The sequence below is a fragment of the Amborella trichopoda genome, chromosome 11, assembly GCF_054954075.1.
Source record: "Amborella trichopoda isolate Santa Cruz 75 chromosome 11, AtrichopodaSantaCruz75HAP2 v2.0, whole genome shotgun sequence".
NCBI classification, from domain to species: domain Eukaryota; kingdom Viridiplantae; phylum Streptophyta; class Magnoliopsida; order Amborellales; family Amborellaceae; genus Amborella; species Amborella trichopoda.
In genome coordinates this window covers 29,018,498-29,040,226 of record NC_142346.1, presented here as the reverse complement: position 1 = coordinate 29,040,226, position 21,729 = coordinate 29,018,498, and the positions used below count along the sequence as shown (strand labels likewise).

The 21,729-nt window shown below is 36.7% G+C and overlaps 1 protein-coding gene across 5 annotated transcripts; it reads right to left on the bottom strand.

Moving 5' to 3' along the window:
- Positions 1-2,351: 2,351 nt before the first annotated feature.
- Positions 2,352-20,412, bottom strand: LOC18431104 (putative magnesium transporter NIPA6). Of its 5 annotated transcripts, none has more exons than XM_088851671.1 (9): positions 20,092-20,412; positions 19,923-19,979; positions 19,714-19,825; positions 19,431-19,591; positions 19,188-19,315; positions 18,914-19,051; positions 3,612-3,704; positions 3,394-3,514; positions 2,352-2,931 (listed from the first exon to the last, which is right to left on the bottom strand). In XM_088851671.1, exons 4-9 carry the CDS (start codon positions 19,546-19,548, stop codon positions 2,801-2,803), a joined length of 729 nt encoding a protein of 242 aa, XP_088707797.1. In that variant the 5' UTR covers positions 19,549-19,591; positions 19,714-19,825; positions 19,923-19,979; positions 20,092-20,412; the 3' UTR covers positions 2,352-2,800. The 5 variants fall into 5 exon arrangements, with proteins under 5 accessions (XP_088707797.1, XP_006841299.1, XP_088707798.1 ...); XM_006841236.4 differs by having other exon boundaries at positions 19,714-19,804; XM_088851672.1 differs by lacking the exon at positions 3,612-3,704.
- Between the last annotated feature and the right edge of the window lie 1,317 nt (positions 20,413-21,729).

The window sequence follows — 21,729 nt, the reverse complement described above, 5'->3', positions numbered from 1 at the left end:
GTTTTCTTCTGGCTTATCCGATGGCAAAATTGGTTGTGGCCTTGCTTCCGAGTGCACTCCACATACTGTCCAGCCAAATAATATTATCTTTTATATTTTGAAGAGATTTGTTTTATGTATTTTTATATTTCATGCAACACATGTATCCATATTTTATATAGGAGTTTGATGCACTTATTAAAATTTTACATTTTAAATTAATCATTTTTTAAAAAAATTTGCATTTCATCATTTCAAAAGTTTAAATATAATTTTATGAATGAATATGCATCCATAATTATCCATAACCAATTTTTACTATTATTATAAACTTTAGAATGTTAGAAAATAATGTTTTATCTTTACCACAAAGTAGAAATTCACTTTTCCATCTTTTAAAAAATTTATATAAATCTATATTTCATAGTGTGATGTTTAAAATTTGTCAAGATTCAAGATTAATTTTTATATTTTCACTAGGGACTTCTAAAGTATCAAATTTGTATATTATGTGTTTTCATGTTTCATTCTTACGTGCAACGCACGTGATCCAACTAGTAATGAAAAATATCAAAATACTCCATTAATTACCCCTTAAACAATAATAAATTACAAAATTTACCCTCAACAAATTTGGCTGAACCACCTGCCTCTTAGGCTCAGGTCTTAGGCAGAAGAATGACTTCTACTCTTCGCATTGTTTGGCAAAAGACACTACCGTTTAGCTTCTTGGAGAGAACCAAATCAAAGATGACAACATTGCTGAGAACCATATTTATTTTATCTTTGCATAGTTTTTTTAAGGAAAATATGATTTACGATAACCTCTTATAAAGTGATTGAAGGGATCGAAAAATTAACATTAGAGGGTTTAATTTCTTATTTATCATCACTCAGGTGCCTTCTCAAAAACTATCCTTAAAAAATTTTCAAATTATTCCTATTTGAGGTTGGGAACCTCAAATAAATAAAACTTTTAGTAATTTTATACACCTAAAGAGGCCCACCCAAATGGCAAGAGTAACCATACTTTTTCAGAGTAAATCAAATTGCAAAAGTACTCGTTTTTGCTCAAGATTCCCGACCCTAAACAAAACCAATTGGGTATTATTGAATATATTTTCTGAGAAGTACCAAAGAGAAATAAAAGCTAAAAAGTAAAAAATAAGTTTATATAAGGCTGCAACCTTAAAACGTAGAATTAAAGATGCAGAATTAAAGATGCACCTCAAAAATCTATCGGAAAAAGTGTTTTAATGTTGGAAAAACCTCTAATTGGTCGTCTCAACATCAATAAGTATGAATATGAAGAAAGAAAAACAAAAGAGATTTTGAGTCCCAAAAAGTAAAACCTTTAATTTTAATGGAGTGCCCCATAATTAGGATTTTTAATTGGCATTCACATTAGGGTTTGACCCCTGAAATGGTATTTTCCCTTGTTTAGAATCTGATTGGCATTCGTATTTGCCACCAGTTTGCAATAATTTTCATTCATCGACATTTCGTCGGTCACGATCCAATGTTTTGAATCAAAACAACTCTCAAAATCTATTTCCTAGGACTCGAAGGGCCCTAAGGAACCCTTCAAACACCACATGCAACTCAAAAACGATTTTTCTTTTTGGATGGTATATTAATGTTCATGTAACATATAAAGTGCCACACTTAGCTCCTCCACCCATTTCTCAACCGATGGTCAAAATGAACTATTCCGTGATCCCATTTACAGGCTTGAGAGGAGGTACATCACGCTATAACCGGTCGTGTATACGGCTGGAAAGGCCCCCCGGCCCCGCCATAAAAAGTAAAGCCTGGGCTACAACATATGAGGTGCGGGCCGGGCAAGGGCTAGTTCTGGCCAGTCCCTCCTCTTTCCTTGTTTTTTCTTCTATTTTTCCTTCATTTGTTTTTGGCTCGGACTAGGCCTAACCTGTGCTATCCTTATAGGACAAGGGCCGGGCCAGGCCAGGGCTAGGCCTAACCCAGCCCAAGTTCAAGCCAGGCCTCCTTGGTCAGAAACCAGAAAATTATTATGGTTAACCATAACAGTGTTACCGGGCATGTATTTTCCACCCAGGCCCAAGCAAAATGATGTGAAAGACTTCCTCATAATCCCTCGAGTTACCACAAATTCGTCTGGGCATTTTTTATTCGAATCCTACTTATCGAGACCTCCTTTTGTTTTCATTAATGCGAAAGTGAACTTCTCTCTGAAAACAACACATTTTCTTTTCACACAAGTAATATTGCCAAGCAAAGCTTAATGCTCAGTTTCCAAATGTAAAGTTCTTAGAAAGTGGATTTTCAAAATCTTCCACAAACACAAATCACCACTTTTCACTTATTTTCTAGTGCAACTCATTGAAATTCTCTGCCTTGAAAGTAAGTTCATTTCAATAATCTCTCGAACATTCTCACACTTGTCAAAAGAAACCATGCACATCTATTGAGGTGCAAGCACATAAGCTTCTTTCAAGTACGCAAATGAAAATGATCTACACAAAAAGGAAAGCATGGGGCCTCACAGATGGACTTGGGAGGACTGGTACACAGTGAAGCTTCACCCAATATACCCGTTACAAAAGAATAGCATGTAAATAAATACCAACAAATAACAAATAAAAATATCCACTCTTTGCTCTGGCCCATGGAATAGATCATATAAAAGCTCAGCAGTGGCATTCAATCACTTGAGGGAATGATCAAGTGCTCCAAACCCTGTTAAGACCCCGAGGAAACTCCCATTTAATGATTCTCATCATATCTGACCTTTGGGTATCATGTTCTTAGAAAATGAAGATATGCAGGACAACTGTATTATCTACATGAAGTGATCCTGCCGGAGAATAGTAATTATATTAGCAGATAATGCATCTTCATCCTTCTGTTTAACATCTCCATTGCCTTGATGGATATGCCACATTATGGAAGAGGAAAGTGGGGAATATAAATCTGCATGTTGCACAAAAAACCCGTGACAACAAGAAATCGAATTAATAATGAACCTGCAAAGCCTTAGAAAACCAGAAACAGAAGGACACACTTGTCTCACAGATGAGGTTCAAAATACAGCTTATTTGGGAAAAGATCAAATTGTTCTTCATGATGATAAATGTGTTTGTTGGCATATAACAAAACATACATTTCAATAGAATTCTTTTCATAAATATGAATGGTAACAATGAAGTATCACTTACATGTAGAAAGACATCTCCCTCTCTCTCTCTCTCTCTCTCTCTCTCTGGTGTGTTTTCATAAACTAAAATACTTTCTAATATAGCCTTCTTGACTTGATTTGAAGACAAATCTCTCTGTGTCTCTACCACTCTCTCACTCTCACCCACACACACTCCCCCCACACACATACACACACCCACCCCACCCCCCCTCCCCCCCGCCCATGCACACCCCTACCTGTTGCAATGGGGCGTGGTTCAGGCTCTTTTGTAGAATGCAAGACAGTTGTACCGCACAGCACCGTGATAAACCCACAGATCTCTGAAGCAATATTACTAGCCTTCTGACCAGACCAATCCTAAAAAAACAAAAAGCAAAGGGAAACATATATAATGGCATCAAAAGAATTAAATACAGAATGCCGCCAAAGATTGGGAAAGATTGGGTGCATTTACCTTAAACATAATGGCACTTGCAAGTATCGTAAGAGATGTAAACATGGCATAATAAATAGGCGAAACAACTGCTGTATTAAACGTATCCAGTGCCTGCCATAAAGCCCCAGCAAATTGTCAAGAATAAAAACATTTCGTGTTCTGTTCTTGCCAACATGGTTTTTCCATCCATGTTTATCTCAATTCTAGCGTTTGAAATTATTATTAAGCACAAAATCAAAAGAATATGCACTGTATCTTAGAGCAATGCAACATGCTCGCTTTAGAAAAGTCACTGAGTACATAGTGACATCATCATAGTCCGGAGTACATAGTGACATCATCATAGTCCAATAGTCCGGAGTACATAGTGACATCATCATAGTAAAATTGAGATGGCTCTTTGTTTTTCTTTTTCTGGGTGGGTCTCTTTGGGAATCTGAACCTGGGATAAAGTTTAGCAAAATGCATTTTTTGTAACCAAGACGAATGTTTGTGATGGGTCCCATGCAAGATGCTTATATGCACTTGTACCTCCTAGAAATAATATAGTTTGCTGCTCAATCACAATATTTTTTATCAAAGTCAAGCGACCAACTTTTATGTCACGGTGATTCGAATTTTAGCTCAAATCATGTTAAATCCTCGTGAGATAATTCTATTTTAGAGATACATATTCCACTAAAATATGAAGGACTATTATGAATACTCTGTTTTGATGAGATATGCTGACGGTTTTCCACCAAATTAGCAAGCATAGAGATTATACAATTACGATGTTCAAAAACTTGGTAATTCCTTCTTGGAATTGCCTTATTCAAGTGGAACTACAGAGGGCACCAAACTTCGCCAGGGGCCTTGTTTTGAACAGAACTACTGACAGACCCAGGTGCTTTTCGATCAAAATCACCAAAGTGTCCGAGTCTGAATCATAGTTGTTGGGATCGGGAACAGGAGATAGTGAAATGCTAGAAGATCCCTAAGGTTGGGAATGGCATCCATACAATGCACATGTTAGGGATCGAGATCCCCAAATGTTAGGGAATGCGATTGCGACCCAACCTTTAGGAATATTGATCAAAACTTTTTGAGGATCTTGCTATCAACCTTAAAGTATATGATAATCTAGGCTTTTGTATAATCCTTAAAGTAGGGATCGCATTATTTATAGCAAGCAAGAAATGCAAGTATATTAAAAAAATGCTAGCTGGCTATAATCAAGAAAATCATCAGTTTAGTTGTTGCATTGGTCTTTAAGGTTGGTATCAAGATCCCTAATAACAGGCATCGAGATCCCTAACAGTGGGAGATCAATGAACCGAAAATTTCAAAATCGGGACCCTTGAAAGTGAGAGTGGATACAAAGTCTAGAGCAAATTTCCAAGCCGAAAAACAAGGCAAAATGGACGCCTTCAACAAGCCACTTGCTAAAAACCAAGTGAATAAGTTACAATCCTTTTACATAACAATTACAACCATTTCTAGTCTTGTATAACCACTGTAAATAAACTCACATACCAACCCCTTATGGGGCAATTACATATAAAGCAAGACTAACTTATGAATTACACTTCCATAGCACACATAAACTATGTCCCAAAGCTTAAATACATCATGCAACTAATCTAAACAAAATTCTAAAGAATAAAATCAACTAAAGCGGGAATTAAAATGCCAAATTAAAATAGGAAAGCCATGTTTCGAACCCCTTGTGCCGAGCCAAGCAATCGGGCCCTATAAGGACTTAATTTTGTCCCTTCAGATTGCACAAAAGTGGTTCAATCTCACAAAAGTGTCTAATCTAAATGGGAAGAAATTACACACCTTAAAATCACTTCTTAATATCTCAACACACTGGCATTATCATCCAAAACATAATGCAAAAGGTTTGAATCGAATCGGATAAAGAACAAGAGAGTTATGGCCAAACTACACACGGTGGTCCCTCGGACCACCAAAACAGTCATATATGGAAAGATTTTGAACCCCCCATAGGTAAAAACATGATGAAAAAGTTCTGAAAATAGAATGACACTCTGAGACTAAATTATTTGATGGGTTTGAAGCAAAGTAATTAAGGGATACTATGCTTGATCATGGATTCTCATTCATATAGGCTATAACTCATGAAGGACCACACTATGAAAAAGCATGATGAAAAAGATGATCAAATGGGGATTCCAAGATCAATGAAACCTTTCTAAATTCAAAACTCCAGCAACTATAGATGCCAAAAATATAATCTTATGAGAAAAGAAAATTTAATGGAGTTTACCTTGATAAATGCACACTATGGACTTAAGCATAAGAAAGGAGGACTACCATCAAGATCACCATTAATGGAACTCTAAAAACTCTCTCTTCAATTTCCTCTCACATAACCTTAAAAGGAGGGGAGCAACAATTTTTCAAAATGGTTCAAGAGTTGAGATAGTTAGGGTTTGAGATCTCATGATGTGCTTTTATAACATGCGTGTAACTTTAGATTCAATCAACACCCTTCATGCACTAATCCAAAGGCACATGAGAGGCTAATGTACCTAGCCACCCATCCCCATCCAACCACTAGGATAAAGAGATGGGATTTCACACCATTATCACTCACCCTAACCCTAAGTTATGCCACTTTACCATTTTGTCCTTGGCCCATTTTTTGTTCCAATTGTATCCAACAGGGCCTTACAAAAATATCCTGTTTTTTTAATAATGTATTAGAGTAGATAACCACAAAAGGCTAAAGGGCAAAGACGTAATTGGCAAAACTCACACATGTGGAGATATTCTTCTTTCTCAAAGCCAATCACTTTGTAGATCTAAAATTTTCAACCAATCAATTTAAAGATAATGTCCCTTTCACACATGTGTGTGAAGATATTTTTCAACTCAAATTTGAAAACGCATTTTCTCTTTAATATCAAATAAATTAATTAATTAACCTTCACACATGTCATGTATGACCCATGTGTGAGTTAATTAAGACATGTGATAAAAAGGGGGCCTTAATTTATAACATTATATAACAATATATAACAAGACACCATAACACAACCCTTTATAAAACAAGGAACCAAATGCCAATCTAGTCCCCCGTCTAGGGATCAATGCCCAACTGGGCAGTGATCCTAGAGTGAGGTGTGGGGTGCCATGTGGCAGCCTTACGGCCACTTAAACGCCACACGGCACTACCAGGTCAAGATTAAAGTGGAATTTGAGCCAAACAATATGAAAATCCTTTCTTTTTTTTTTAACAAATAAAATTTTGAAAAATTCTCTAAAATTCACAATAAATATTTAAAGTATTTTTGAGCAATTATTAGGTTTTTCTCATCACTATAAAATCAGACAAAAGGTAGAGCGAGATCTCAAGCTAATAACTATAGGTATCGGAGTACTCCATTAGGCTAGTTCCGAATGATATTCCGTCGAGTCTTAGATCGACCCAATAGACCTATGTTCCACAGTCTAAAACAGGGACACATAATTGACCATATCAAAGCCGCTGAGCCAGAACTTCCAATCATTTGGCTCTCAATGGATTACAGGTGTACCCTTATGGGACATGATCCAACCAATTACAGGGGTCCTCTCAAAGCACATGTGCACTGGCTCTTCCAAACTCGAATAATGCATTTGGAAGAGTGGCTTCCCGTACGAAATGAAACTGCACATATCAAGCAATAGTCTAGTGTCAGGATACGGACTTATGTCCCATAAGTCTTGACCATTCCAAACAGGGCGAATACTCAATAAGTACTCGGGTTCTATTTTTCTCATTTGGATTCTGCAAGCCCTGGTCGATTCCAGCTAAACATGAGGCTAACCTATAAAATCCTGACTAGGAGGTGATCCTCACACCTCCTTGAGAAATTGCTTTCTCAACACGTGAACTCTCGATGCCTCATGCATACTCGGGGTAAAAGAATCTAGGCTCCATTTCACAAGACATCAAGATTTCAATCTCTTAATCGCTCCCACTGAATGAGAGACTACTGGAATTTAGGCCTTGATAGGCCATATTTCCAACAGAGACCTGGTAACTTTGGTCTGAATTCAGTCAGTCAACGCTCAGCGAGTTCAATACTTCTTTTCAACAGTAATATCCACAGGAAACAGACTTTCTGGTGAAAATAAAGGGTTTTAAAGGGTGTAATCTGGATTAACCAGGCTTCTTGGCCCAATATTTGACCCAACCGCCCATCCTCCCTCCCCCCCACCCCCACCAAAAAAAAAAAAGGGACACAAACCAAATGACAACACAAAAGAAATTACAACCTCAAGCTCCTATTTTTAGAGATATGGTAATTTGGTTTTCCTTTTTTTTTAGCAAGTCATCTGCAAGCTACAAAATGAAAAATCTAGAAACCATTCATTGTTAAAAGGGCAGTTTTGGGTGGTTCTGAAGCTTTCAAACTGGTGGATATGTGTATTAAATGCTATGTAAGTACTTTATAGTCATTTTTGCAATCGATTAACCAGTTCGATTTTTTTCTTTCTTTTGTTTTCTCCTGGTAAAAACTCTAGATGTGAAAAATAATACCATTTGAGTTACTTGGGAGGAAACTTCAAACTTTACAAGATTTGTGCCATCAAACGTCCAGTATGTGTTATGCTGCCACCTTTCTATTCAATAATTACAAGTTTTTATTTCTCAAGAAACTCTAGATCCACAGAGTTCTTAGGTTTCTGTCATAGATTTGTGTCATGGGGTAATCTAAACTTTACAACCCTTCAAATTACAAAGGTTAAAGATAGAGAGAGTTGTAAAGAGTGGATTTACCAATTTTGTAGTCTATTTTCTAAAAAAATTTACTTTTTGTGATATCTTCATCATTAAGTAAGGGCAATTTTGTAAATATTACTACATGACAATGGGTACTTTTGTATTCTCCATAAAAGGTAAAGTTGAAATTTTTACTTAAAGACAAGGGCACTCTACAAATAAAATTTCAGGATACTAACTTCCAAAATGCCATTGTACTTTTGTAAAAATATCAAATTTGCCCTTGCTTAAAGGTTAAGCTACCTATTAAAATAAGTTTTTAGACAAAAAGTAATGATCTTTTTGATAAATACACCCATCAAAACCCCTTCTAACTTTAACCTTTGTATTAGACAAACCCTATATATATATATATATCTATATATATATGTATATCTATATATCTATATATATATGTATATCTATATATCTATATATATATATGTATATCTATATATATATATATATATATATATATATATATATATAGGAGAGGATTCCATACACCCACGGGCTGACTGCTACAGTAAACGCCCATGGCCCAGATTGAATCTGAGTTGATCTACGGTCACGACCTCATTTCGTATTTTAATTTTAATTTTTTTCTACAAATACAAATCACTTGAAATTTGGAACATTCATTCTTCTCATCAAGGTGCACCTAATAAAAATATAAAAAAAATAATTTGTAAAATATAAATTGACCAAAATACCCTTGAAACGTTTCAGGGGTATTTTGGTCAATTTATATTTTACAAATTATTTTTTATATTTTTATTAGATTCTACTATTTTTGAAGAATAGATACCCCAAATTTCAAGTGATTTGGATTTGTAGAAAACAAATGAAAATTCAAATACGAAATGAGATTGTGACCGTCAGATCGGCCCAAATTGAATCTGGGCCGTGGGCGTTTGCTGTAGCAGTCAGCCCATGGGCTGACAGGATCTTTTCCCTATATATATATATATATATGGAAAAAGTTTTTATAAGGTGTTAACCTTATACTCAATGATTCAAAAAGCAGCCGCCCAACGTCTAGGATGTCCGTAAGACCTGGGCGCATCGCCCAAGCCTAGGCGGCAATCTGGGCGGTCAATCCCTGGGCGGCCACCCAGAGGTAAAAATTGATTTCAGTAGGGAGAATTTTGGTCATTTCTTTTGTTTTTAAGGGCCAAAATTTAGGGTTTTAGATTCATTTGAACCCAAAAACTTGTTGGAGTCAATTTTAGAGAGAGAAAGCCCCCAAAAATCTTTTGGTGAATTTTTTAGGATCGAAGGGTTTCTCAAAGTTAACAAAAATTGATCAAAAACATCACCCATTGATATTAGATTTACTTTTTGATGTTTTGCAAAGTTATTCGGAGGTTTTTTAGAAGATTTTGAGTATTTAGAAGCATCTTTGCGGTAGAAATTTGAAGATTGAGATATCAAACTAAAAATAAGTGAATTTTTTTTTTTGCTCGAGTAATTTGCACTATTTTTTAGATATCTTCTTCGAGATCTAATACGAGTGGTGATCCTGGTTGGAAATATGGCTATAACCCAGATCCTAATGATAAAATTTGCATAAGATGCAAGTTTTGTAAAAATGATACAAAAGGGGGCATAAACCGATTCAAGAAACATCTTGCGGGAATCAGGGGGAATGTTGCCCCATGTAAAAAGACTCATGATGTTGTTAAAGAGGAAATAAACAATTTTTTGAACATGGTGAAAATGTAAAAAGATGAGAGATTTGCCTCTATAGCAGAGATTAGGTTTGGGTCAATTTTGATGATGATGATAGTGATGAGGAAAGGGAGGGATGTCAAGAGGTTGAGCAATCCATTATTAAGGGAAAGGGGAAGGGAGTTGTAATTGCGTTTGGTTCTCGGACTGAGAAGCCTCGGGTTAGAGGCCCTAGGGATAGTTTTTTACCTCGGCCTGACCCTGAGGTTACAGGAGAGAAAACAAAAAAGTAAACCACCATTGAAAATAGAATCAAGAAGGAAGAGAGGTAGAACTGTGTATTATCTTGCTACATAGTTTTATGAGGCAGGCATTCCTTTCAATACCGCTCGCTTAAGCAGCTTCTATGCTACGATAGAGGCAGTTGACCAATTTGGCCTTGGAATGAAACCCCCAACCCCATATGAGCTTTCAGAGTTTTTTTTAAAAAAAAGAAGTGAGTGCCACGAAGGAAGCTATAGAACTTAAGAAGGATGCATGGGCTCAGTATGGGGTTTCTATTATGACTGATGCTTGGAGTGATAAGAAGAGAAGAAGTCAAATGAATTTGCTTGTGACTTGTCCTACAAGGACTATCTTTTTGAGGTCTATTGATGCCTCTGATCATATCCAAGATGCCCATTACATATTTTAAATGATAGAGAAGAGAATCAAGGAGGTTGGGTAGCATCTTGTTGTATAGATTGTCACAGACAATACTGCTCCTAATGTTGCTGCATCTAATTTGTTGCGCATAGCTTATCCTAGAATCTTTTGGACACCATGTGCAGCACATTGTATAGACCTCATGCTTGAGGCTCTTGGCGGTTTAACCGAGATATTAGGTGCAGTAAAACAGGCCAAGTTAGTTACAAATTTCATTTATAGCCACTGTCTCACCCTCAGCATGATGCATACATTTACAAAGAAGAAAGAGATTGTGAGGCCCGGGGTCACGAGATTTGCGACCTGGTACTTATGCCTAGATAGCATACATTCAAGGAAAGTACAGTTGCGGCAAATGTTTATCTCAGATGAGTGGACAGCAAGCAATTGGTCTAAAGATCAGGTTGGGAAGAAGGTGAGAGATATTATACTTTCTAAGGCTTTTTGAAAAGGGGTGAAGGGCGCTCTTAAGGTATTTTTTCTTCTTGTCAAAATCCTTCGCATGGTTGATAGTAACAAGCCTTCTATAGGCTACATATATGATGCTATGGAGAAATGCAAAAGAGAGATAGCCCAAAATTTCAATGATGAAGAAACCCACTACAAGCCTGTTTTTGAGATTATTGATGAGAAGTGGGATAGGCAGCTACATCGGCCATTGCATGCAGCTGGTTATTATTTAAACTCAGCTTTTTTTTTATATTAACAACGATATACAAACAAATGATCCAATTATGAATGGATTTAATGTGTAGAGGTGCCAGTCCTTGATTCTGATATGCAGGATATTATATGCGCTGATGAGCTGATAAATTACAAGTGCTCATTAAAGTCTTTTGGAGTCCAATGGCGATGAGGCAAAAGGCCAAAATTGATCCAAGTATTAATAATATTTTTAAGTTCATCAAGTTCAAGTAATTCTATTATTTATTTATGATTTTATTCTATATCTTAGCAGCCCATCGGTGGAGCCAACATGGGTTTAGTTATCCAAATTTACAAAAGTTGGTCATTCGGATCTTAAACCAAACCACTTCTTCTTCCGGTTGTGAGCGCAATTAGAGTACTTTTGAAGGGTTAAGGCCGTAAGGGTAATTTGTATAATTTTATAAATAATACATGAACCATAGATATTAGATTTTACTTAGTTTCATACTTTCATTTGATTTTGTTGGATTCATACAAAAAAAAAGAACAGGCTTGAATCAAAGAGGCTCAATGACCTAGTCTATGTCAAGTACAATCGATTCTTGAAGGACAGGTTTGCTAAGAGAGACCCCATTAGATCAAAAAATATGGACCATGCTATAAAGTGGTTAGTTGATGATGATGAAGTCGAGGGGCATGAAGGATTGACATGGGACATAGTCATGGATGCTTCAGGGACATCAGCTGAACCTCCTAGGGCAACTAGATCGTATACACAGAGAACAAGGATGGAGGAAGAAGAGGCTGATTCAAAACAGACGGTGGAGGACAGGGAAGACCAATATGTGAAGGAGGGTGACAACTCCGTCGACTTCGATGAATATGATGTCAATGCAGCTAACCCAAGATTTTTTGATGATGAATGAATGATGAAAGTTGATTGTTGAATAACTATTAAACTTTGAAGTTTGAACTTTGATTGAAGTATTGTGTATTGAACTATTGAAAATTCTTTTGAGTCTTCAAGTATTACTTTCATAGTTTCATAATTCAATTTTGTTTTCTTCCTCATGGTGGTGTACTGCAGTACTAGTGTGATATTATTTGATAACTTGGTTTGATAATTTGGTTGGTTGTAAAATTGTAAGTTTTAAGTTTTAATTGGATATGGAGTATGAACCGACTTATGGATTATGGTTATGTTTATGGAGTGTGTGCTAAATGCTAATATGTAGTATAATTTGAATTATGTATTGCAATACATATAACTGATACTGACATAACAGCACTGCAGAATCCTTATTTGGATTCAATTGCGCCGCCCAGGTTCTGGGTGCCCGCCTAGGCACTGGGTGGCCTGGACCCCCCAAGCCGCCTATGACCTGCCTAGCGCTTTTTGAAACACTGCTTATACTGTATGAACCTAAAATCCCAATAAAAAGGTTGTTCCTATAATGGAAAACACTCAAATCGATCATCTTGACCACAAGAATCATAGACATGAATAGTTCATCTTCCAACACATTATATGAACCATCCATTTTCAAGAGTTTATAGATTTGCTTGATCGTCACCATTTCTGAAACTTTAAATTTCATAATTGGGGCCAACAATATATTTTCATATCATCGCAAGGCTTTGTAGCAACGAAACTGCATTTTTTGCATAGTTTCAAGGTACTTCAATAGTATAAGGTTGGCACCTTATACAAACCTCACCCTATATATATATATATATATATAAATATATATATATATATATGGAAAAAGTTGGGGTTAGCCCACTAGCTCATATGAACATATGAGCCCAACAGCCCAGATTGAATCTTGGCCGATCTGACGATCACGGATGTCTGGTAGTGTTTGATTTTTTTTTTTTTTTCTACAAATCCAAATCACTTGAAATTTTAGGTGTGTATTCATCAAAAATAGGTGAACCTTCAAAAAATATCAAAAAAATATTTTACATGAAATAAATTGGCCAAAATACCCCCAAAAGGTTTCGGGGGGTATTTTGGTCAATTTGCTTTTCACGAATAATTTTTTTTATATTTTTGTTAGGTGCGTCTTGATGAAAAGAACACACACCTAAAATTTCAAGTAATTTAGATTTGTAAAAAATAAAATAAAATTCAAGACTACCGTACATCCGTGATCGTCAGATCGGCCCAAATTCAATCTGGGCCGTTGGGCTCATATGTTCATATAAGTTAGTAGGCTAACCCTAGCTCTTTCCTATATATATATATATATATATATATAGCCTCACCCTAGATATATATATATATATATATATATATATAGCCTCACCCTAGATATATATATATATATATATATATATATATATAGAGACTTGACTTCCCCCATTCTTCCTATTTTCCAGGAATTTTCCTATCTTTCCTCTTATTCTCTTAAATTTTTTTCTTCTCTTGCACCATCTCAACTTTTTTTTTTTTTTTGCTTCTACATTTTCCGGTACCACTTTTAAATATAAGTTGCTCTAGTGTACGAGAGGAATAACAATGCTACAGAGCACAAGATTTTGATATAAGTTCCTCTAGCAATAAGTCGAGAATGGGAGGTGGTGGCCAAAAGTTAGGTGCTCGACAATCTAATCCATACTTCATGGACTAAACGTCTGGGATAAAAGGCATTCTTTCAGACCATTCAGGTTCAATCTGTAAAACTTTTGTAGACAGTTGAGCTACGACGATGTCAACTCGATGGGTTCGAGGTTTTGACTGACAAGAATCTAAGCTCCACTACACATTAAACGAGATTGTCAAGTAGAGCTAATATGGGTTCCCTTAGTTAAGGGATCGAGGTTTCCGTTTGTCATAAACGGGGTTCCTCTTGTTCTAATATCGAGATTCTTCAAGTATAGGAATCAAGGTCCTCAGTTGATTGGCCCCAAGGTCCACAACTACCACTGGTTAAGAGAACGAGTTCAATATGTATGCTATTCTCTAGTTAAATAAATCTATAGTGCCCCATTTCTATACATCACATGCTTACATCCTACTTGATAAATGCGAAATACTACTGAACACTTTACTGTATATGCCCATAGTCCATGTTTCAAAATCCAATATGTATATATGAGCATATGACGACCTATAATTAAATAAATCCATAGTGCCCTATTTCTAAGAATACATGCTACTTGATGCATACATGCTACTTGATGAAATGTTAAATACGTTTAGGCACATTACTATATAGTATGTGGTTCATAGTCCAAAATGTATTATGTATGTTATCCTATGTTTAAATAAGTGCATCAAACCATATTCTTATGCAACAACACATGCCTATATGCTTGATAAATCTAAAGAGTATGGATTATTTGGCTACTTAGTCCGTGGTCCTTAGTCCAAAATCTAATGTGTATGACGTACCCTATTTAATTAAATGCATATTACTAAAATTTGATACATTGGTGCCTATATACTACTTGATAAATGCTAAAAGTATAGATCACTCTATTAGATAGTCCATAGTATAATTATGTACTCCATTCTCATATATACTCCAAATCCCATTACAGGTATAACTTTAATAACATAGTCCCTCGAACTACCAAGATATTCCTTACACATAAATTGAAAAAATAATCTACATGTACACAAGTTGGATTTTTTTTATTATTTTAAGGGTGCAATTTGTATAGAACCTAGACTCTAAACAATCAAATTAGAGCCTACGTTCAAATAGTGTCGAGAAATGCAGTTTAATATTGAAAACCTTTGTGATAGCCTTAAAATATATTTTATATTTATTTATAAAGTTTAAAGCTTCAAAAATAGTGTAGATCAACATATCTATGAAAACTTGAAAATATTGAAATTTGACGATCCAAAAATGGGTTACAAAATACATTATTCCCAAAACTTGCAATCCATTTTTTTCTCATCTCCATAGATCTTGATGTCGAGATGATCAATTTGAAGATATTTGGGCATCAAAACAACCTCGGCTAGTAATAGTTTTGAGGTAGGCTCAAATTTAATTGTTTAGAGCCTCGGCTCTATATAAACTTTTCCCTTATTTTAATCAATTACATACTTCGATCACCAACGCATACCCCGCCTCCCCCCACCCCCCCCCCCCCCCCCTTCCCCCTAACCTTCCCTCTTCCCCGCCCAATTTCTCCCTCCCTCTATATTAGTCCTTGGACCCAAAACCAGCCCACACAGCTCCTTCGCCATTAGCTTGTGGTGATCATTCTGGTAAATCTGGTCGCTCCTCCCAACACTCCCACGCTACAAGTATGTGGGCTTGTGCTCTTTCCCTGTGTATTTATGTGACTCGTGTGTGCATAAGAAAAAAAGAGAGTTGAGTGTGTGTGTCCAGTAGAAAGACGGAGAGAGAGTTGAGTGTGTGTGTGCAGTAGAAAGACGGAGAGAGAGTTGAGTGTGTGTGCGCAATAGAGAGAGGAAGAGAGAGGTGTGTGTGTGCGCGCAATAGAGAGACTTGTGTGTGTCTGCAGTAGAGAGAGTTGAGTGTGTGCACAGTAGAGAGAGTTGTGTGCAGTAGAGAGAGAGCTGTGCACAGGGAGGAGTGAGAGCGAGAGCGAGAGCGAGGGAGAGAGAGTGACAGAGGAGAGATAGTGATCAGATGAATCCTTTTTTTGTTGCTTTTCGTACATATTTTGTGATTTATGCTATAATCAGGTATTTGGATTGAAACACGAATGTTGCATGTGCTTTGATGCATTGAATTTCTAAGATTTATGTGATAAATTTGGATTTAGGATCAAAATATGAATGTTGTGTTGGTTACTTTGTCTTGATTTGACATTTTATTGGATAATCTTGTATTTGATCATAGCATGAATACTGAATTTGTTGCTCTGTTATAAAACTAGCCGTTTGCATGAATCCTAAATTTGTTGCTCTGTTATAAAACTTGTCACTTATAGAAAAAGGGTAGGTGGGGAGAGAGAGAGAGAGAGAGGGGTGTAATAATACTGTGGAACTGGATTCATCTGTTTTTGAAAGTAGATTCCACATGCATGGAACCCAAGATTATAATGTACCAAAACCTTAGACCATGGTTGATGGGAGCAGGAATCTATTTCGAAATAGTACTAAAATCCACTAATGGTTGGAACATGATCCCCTTTATTTGGGACTGAGATCCCAAAATTTTGGGAGCGATATCCCAAATTGAAAAACCGGGGTCCCTATGAGATCCCTAGGAGGAACCGTGGGATCAAGGTTCCGGAGCAGGAACACCACCCTACCCCCACAGTTCCCTTAACTATAGGTTTGCCACAGACAGAAGCAAGACAAGCATATTGAGTTTGCTCTATGATCAATTTCAAGGCAAAGACAAAAAGTAAATGAGCAGGCTGAATCAATATGAATGCAATCTTCATACCTAAGAAGGGCTGCTTTACATGGAAGATCTCATCACACACACACACACACACACACACACACATGCACGCACACACGCGCGCGCACACACACAAACACATATTCATTCATTAAGTTTTACCGTCCTCCAATTAGCACTACATTGTCTAAATGCTGACATAGTAGAAAACATCGCATAGCATTCCTCCTTCACTGCACCTGATCGGTATCATATATGCCAAGGAAAGAACGCATATACATCAAAGGACATTGAAGTTGAATGAGTCGCTGTTACGGGTTACTACATGCAGTATCTAATTTCTGGACCACAACCATATAGAAGAGTTGAAAATCCAGGGGTTATGGAACTTTGAAAAGTCAAAGTAACCATTGATTCAAATAGTTTTAAAAAATGAAATGTGGGCATTGATTTGGAATTCTTATTCACTATATCAAACAAGAGGCAAGATGTGACAACTACAGAGAGCAGAATTCAGTGGCTTAGAGGGATATGAATTCGTAAATATGCTGATCCAAAATATTACCCAAATGAATTGGTGAAAGTGTAAAAAAGATATAAAATCAGATTTACTGTGTTCAAAGATGGCAATCAACCACCAAAAAAGACCAAAGAATAAAGAAGGGAGTCAACCTGTACAGATAAGTCTATAGAGCTCTCTCTCTTACCAGGTCACTTTTAGAAAGAGGCTCGTACCATCAAGTAGATGTTATGCTATGATTGATCAATCTTGCACTTAATTAGGTGATTGTTGACCCAATGCATCTCACCATTGTTTCCTCTGATGGCTTGCTAGTTATATTGTGATTTATCTAGTTCAGATCACGTGATTACATGCCAAATATGGAAACAACTATTTGAGGTTCATTGCATGAGCCATCTCTTGAATAACATTCTTGTCTGAGACCCATCATCAAAGTTACATTTTCAATAAACAATTGTTGGGGTTCCAAAATAAAACAATATTGTTATTTTCTAGACTCTCGAGTTAGGGTTCTACTTTACCAGTGCATATAAGTCTATGTTACTTGGGAGGATGCACTTGTTATGAAGTTTAGATGGTAGGAAGTTCATTTCATCAAATTACCTGTTATTCCAACTGCACAACTTGCTTTTAAACTCTGCCTGAGATAAGGTGACATAAGTCTAGGTTCCTTCCCTCAATTGCTGGCCATTATGTGTGTTGCCTTGTATATATCTTATTGGGCCTTTGCCCCTTATGTTAGGACAAAATTCACTTCTCTTGTCAGACTTCCATGTGCCATTGGTACTACAATCCCTGGTAGTTTGTACCGTGTACCGTTAAATTTCAAATGCACATTTACCCAGAAAAGGTTTCCCAAAATTATTCTTGCATAACTAACACAATTAGTTAGTCTATCCATGTAGTGAAGGACAACTTGGAAAATTTCCAAATACGTTTTTCTCAGCAAAGGGTAGGGGTCCAAATCCTCACTGACTTACCCCCTTTAGAGACTATCATGGGGCCTTGGCGGTAGTATTGCAAAGCCCCATGGTGAGGTTTCTGGCTCCATTCTCACCCAAGGGTAGGGGCCCAAATCCCCACTGACTTTACCACTTTTACCAACGAGCCCTATGACAAAATCTCTGACTCCATTCTCACCAAAGGGTAAGGGCCCAAATCCCCACTGACTTACCCTTTGGGAATGGGGCTGAGGTTGTGGTGGTAGCATGCCACACTCTAGTCACCACGTTGTGGTTTCCATTCCCATCAATAACACCACCCTACTAACACCTTCAGAGAAGCTAACTCCTAATCTACTTAAAAAAAAAGGTAGGGGCCTGTCTTCCCCACTAAATTATCCAAAAAAAACAAAAACTAAGAAAATTTCCCCGAAGAGTGATATGTCTGAAAATGTTGCATTCAAGTCTCTGAACTCCTAAGGCCAGGAAAGACAAACTCCTCATTACTAAAAAATAAGTTCACATTTGGAAAGCAAATGTTTCAATGAGGACTACAACACTTTGCAGAGTTATGATACATAAAGATCAGTATGACATTCATATTTACAAAGATAAGTGAATTCGTCATTACTTAGTGCAATATTAAGCTAACTTTAATCAGTGGGTGAAAGAAGCAAACCTAAATACTGTATTTTCAGCATGTACTACATAAATTGTGCATTTGAAATCCAACTGACCTTGTTTAGATAATTCAACTGAGTAATGACACAGGTGATCGCCACCATTACAAAGAACCATGTTTGAGGATAACCAGCCTGACTCGTACCCTCCAGTGAGAGTTTTATGGCAATCCCTATGGCTTTTATACTCATCACCTGCACATGAACATATTAACACCCAACGAACTAAGAAATATTGATGGATATCAGAAATACCTCTACAAATCTAGGACTAATATAATAAAAGACAAAGCACATCTAAACTGCAAAATAAATACTATTAAAGAATTACCGTCAAGGAGCCAACAATAGAACAGATGCCCAAGTAAACCATTATGTTTGTCTGTCCGTAGCGAGGGGCACAATGCAGCATCAATACCAGTACAGTAGCAACAGCAGATGCCGTATATAAGAGAAACGCTGGTAAAAAGAAAGGAAATTGGCATCAAAAGGGACCATCAATCTTATAAAAAAGCCATGTAATCCACAAATGTATGATAGATCAATCAACCAGGAAGCGAAGAAATAAAAATACCAGGTTGGGTTGCAAGATCCCAAATCTCTTCAATGGAACTCGGAGAACTTTCCTGAGGTGCATGAAGCACAATCACCGTCGAACCAACTATGCACATGATGCAACCCAAAATTCCCATCTTTTGAAGTCTCTCTTTCAATAAGAAGTGCGCCAAAATAGCACTGCCCCATTTTAAGAACAAAGGTAACAAGTTCACAATCAGGAATTTTGAAAATTGCTTACACCTGGGTCTCAGCTTAAAGAGATTATTGTGGAACTGTATTTCAAACTTCTTTTCATTTACCTGACAATAATACTCAATGCACCAAGGGGTGTAACAAGAACAGCCGGAGCAAAAATATAAGCCACGAAATTTGCAATCTCCCCTACTATCACTGTTCATCATATTTCACAACCTAAAATCAACCACCCATTTATTTGCTAATGGTTTGTTATTCACACAAAAATCTTTCAGAAACCATTAAGAAACTTTTGGAGGAAATAAAGGCTTACTGGTCACCATTCCTGCCCACCAAAGAGGCTCTAACAAATACCCATACCCTCCAGTACCTGAGCATTTATGGTTTCAACAAAACATGGAGTTAATAAAATTTATTTATAGTTAATTAAACATATTTACAGCTTCAAGATTGCTGCTAATCAAAGAAGTTCAGAGAATTACTTGCGCGAGGACCTGAGGCCCCTGCTCGCTTCAAGCCTTTCTTCTTTATTATGAAACTTGCTCCAATGAATGCGCTGGAGACAACAGCAAGGATAAACCCTTTTAAATTATCTGTATATAACAGACTTCCAGCTGCTTTTGGCTTCAGAGCCATGGCATAAATCCCGAACCAGAATGAAAATCCAAATCAAACCAGCCCAACTTTCTTTAAATCCCTATTTCTGTAATTGAAACCCAACTCGAACTGTCTCAAAATCACCAATTCTTACTCCCAACAGTTAGGATAACAGGCCAGTGTTTCCAACCCAAAAAACCCACACATATACTTAAAACTAAAAGATCTAACAAAACTAACATCAATAACTGTCCAATTTTCACAGATTCAATCATGAAGGAACAATTCAAACAGTCCCCTCCACTGCTACCATGAAATCAGAATTTCCGAGCCCAATTGGGGAAAAACCAATAAGAATCTCAGGAAGATACAGCACCACTCAACCTCCACAAACAAAACCATCCAACCAATAAGCCAAGTTAACATTCAAAGAACGCTATAACAGCTCAAACCGACAATAAAAAATCACCACAGAGAACTATATCAGACCAAGCAGATGAAAACTGAGGTACCCATCAGATCTTTATCATCATGTTGCTATCGAGAAGTATCATCTCTGCAACCAATCGTTGAGTCGAAACTTTTCAAGAAACAATACATGAGAAAAACGCGTGTAAACTTCGTAGGAGAGAAAGAAAACGTGTGAAAATATTTCTCTCAGTCCCATACAAAGGAAAGTGAAAGCTTGGAGACAGAAAGAAGATCAAAGCAAATACAGAGGACCATCTCTCTCTATCGGTCGTACCAGCCAGTCCAAATGAGCGAGACGAGTCCATCGACCACATTTACACAGCGTAATAAATAAAGGAAGCAAATCTTTTAGATGATGTCGGCCTTTCTACGTGAAGAGTTACACAACACGAAGGTACCCACGTGAGTGAGACACGTGTAAATGTGACCTCATTATCTCACACGTGTGGCTCCCATTGCGGTGTTCACTCCGTAGTCTGAATGTTCCGAGTTTTCTTTCGTGCACTTGACACTATGCACCACAAACCACGCCAGACGCGATGTCCCCTTATATTGAATGCCTGTCTCTCTCTTAGGGCCGAGAGTGGGTCGGATCGCTCTAGATCCACTAGGATTTGGATTTGAATTCTAAAAGTATTTATGGAATTAGGATTTAGATTTGGATCCAAAATATTCGGATCTGAATCTCAATACAGAAAGTATATATTTGGGATCCAGATTTGGTTCTAAACCTGATCGGATCGAAAAAACTTATTTATATATTATTTTATATCTATAAAATCATATATAAAAAATTTATTATATAACACACACACACACACACATATATATATATATATATATATATATATATATATATATATATATATATATATATGATAGTATATAATAGTTTAATAATTGTCAGATTTGGATCGGATCCACTTGTATCCAAATCCGATCTAAATTAGGGTCTAAATTTTGAATTCGAATCTGACCATTCGAATCCAAATCTCAGATCCATACCCAAATTCAGATAGTCTAAAAGTCAGGTTTTGAATCCAAACTGGATA

Bases quoted from the DNA above. Each gene is read 5' to 3' on its own strand.
- LOC18431104 (XM_006841236.4), bottom strand. From the start codon at position 20,245: ATGGCTCTGAAGCCAAAAGCAGCTGGAAGTCTGTTATATACAGATAAT. The intron at 19,592-19,713 runs GTAAATGAAAAG...AAAATGGGGCAG, and splicing joins GCATTGAGTATTATTGTCAG to TGCTATTTTGGCGCACTTCT. The intron at 19,316-19,430 runs GTATTTTTATTT...TCTTTTTACCAG, and splicing joins GGATCTTGCAACCCAACCTG to CGTTTCTCTTATATACGGCA.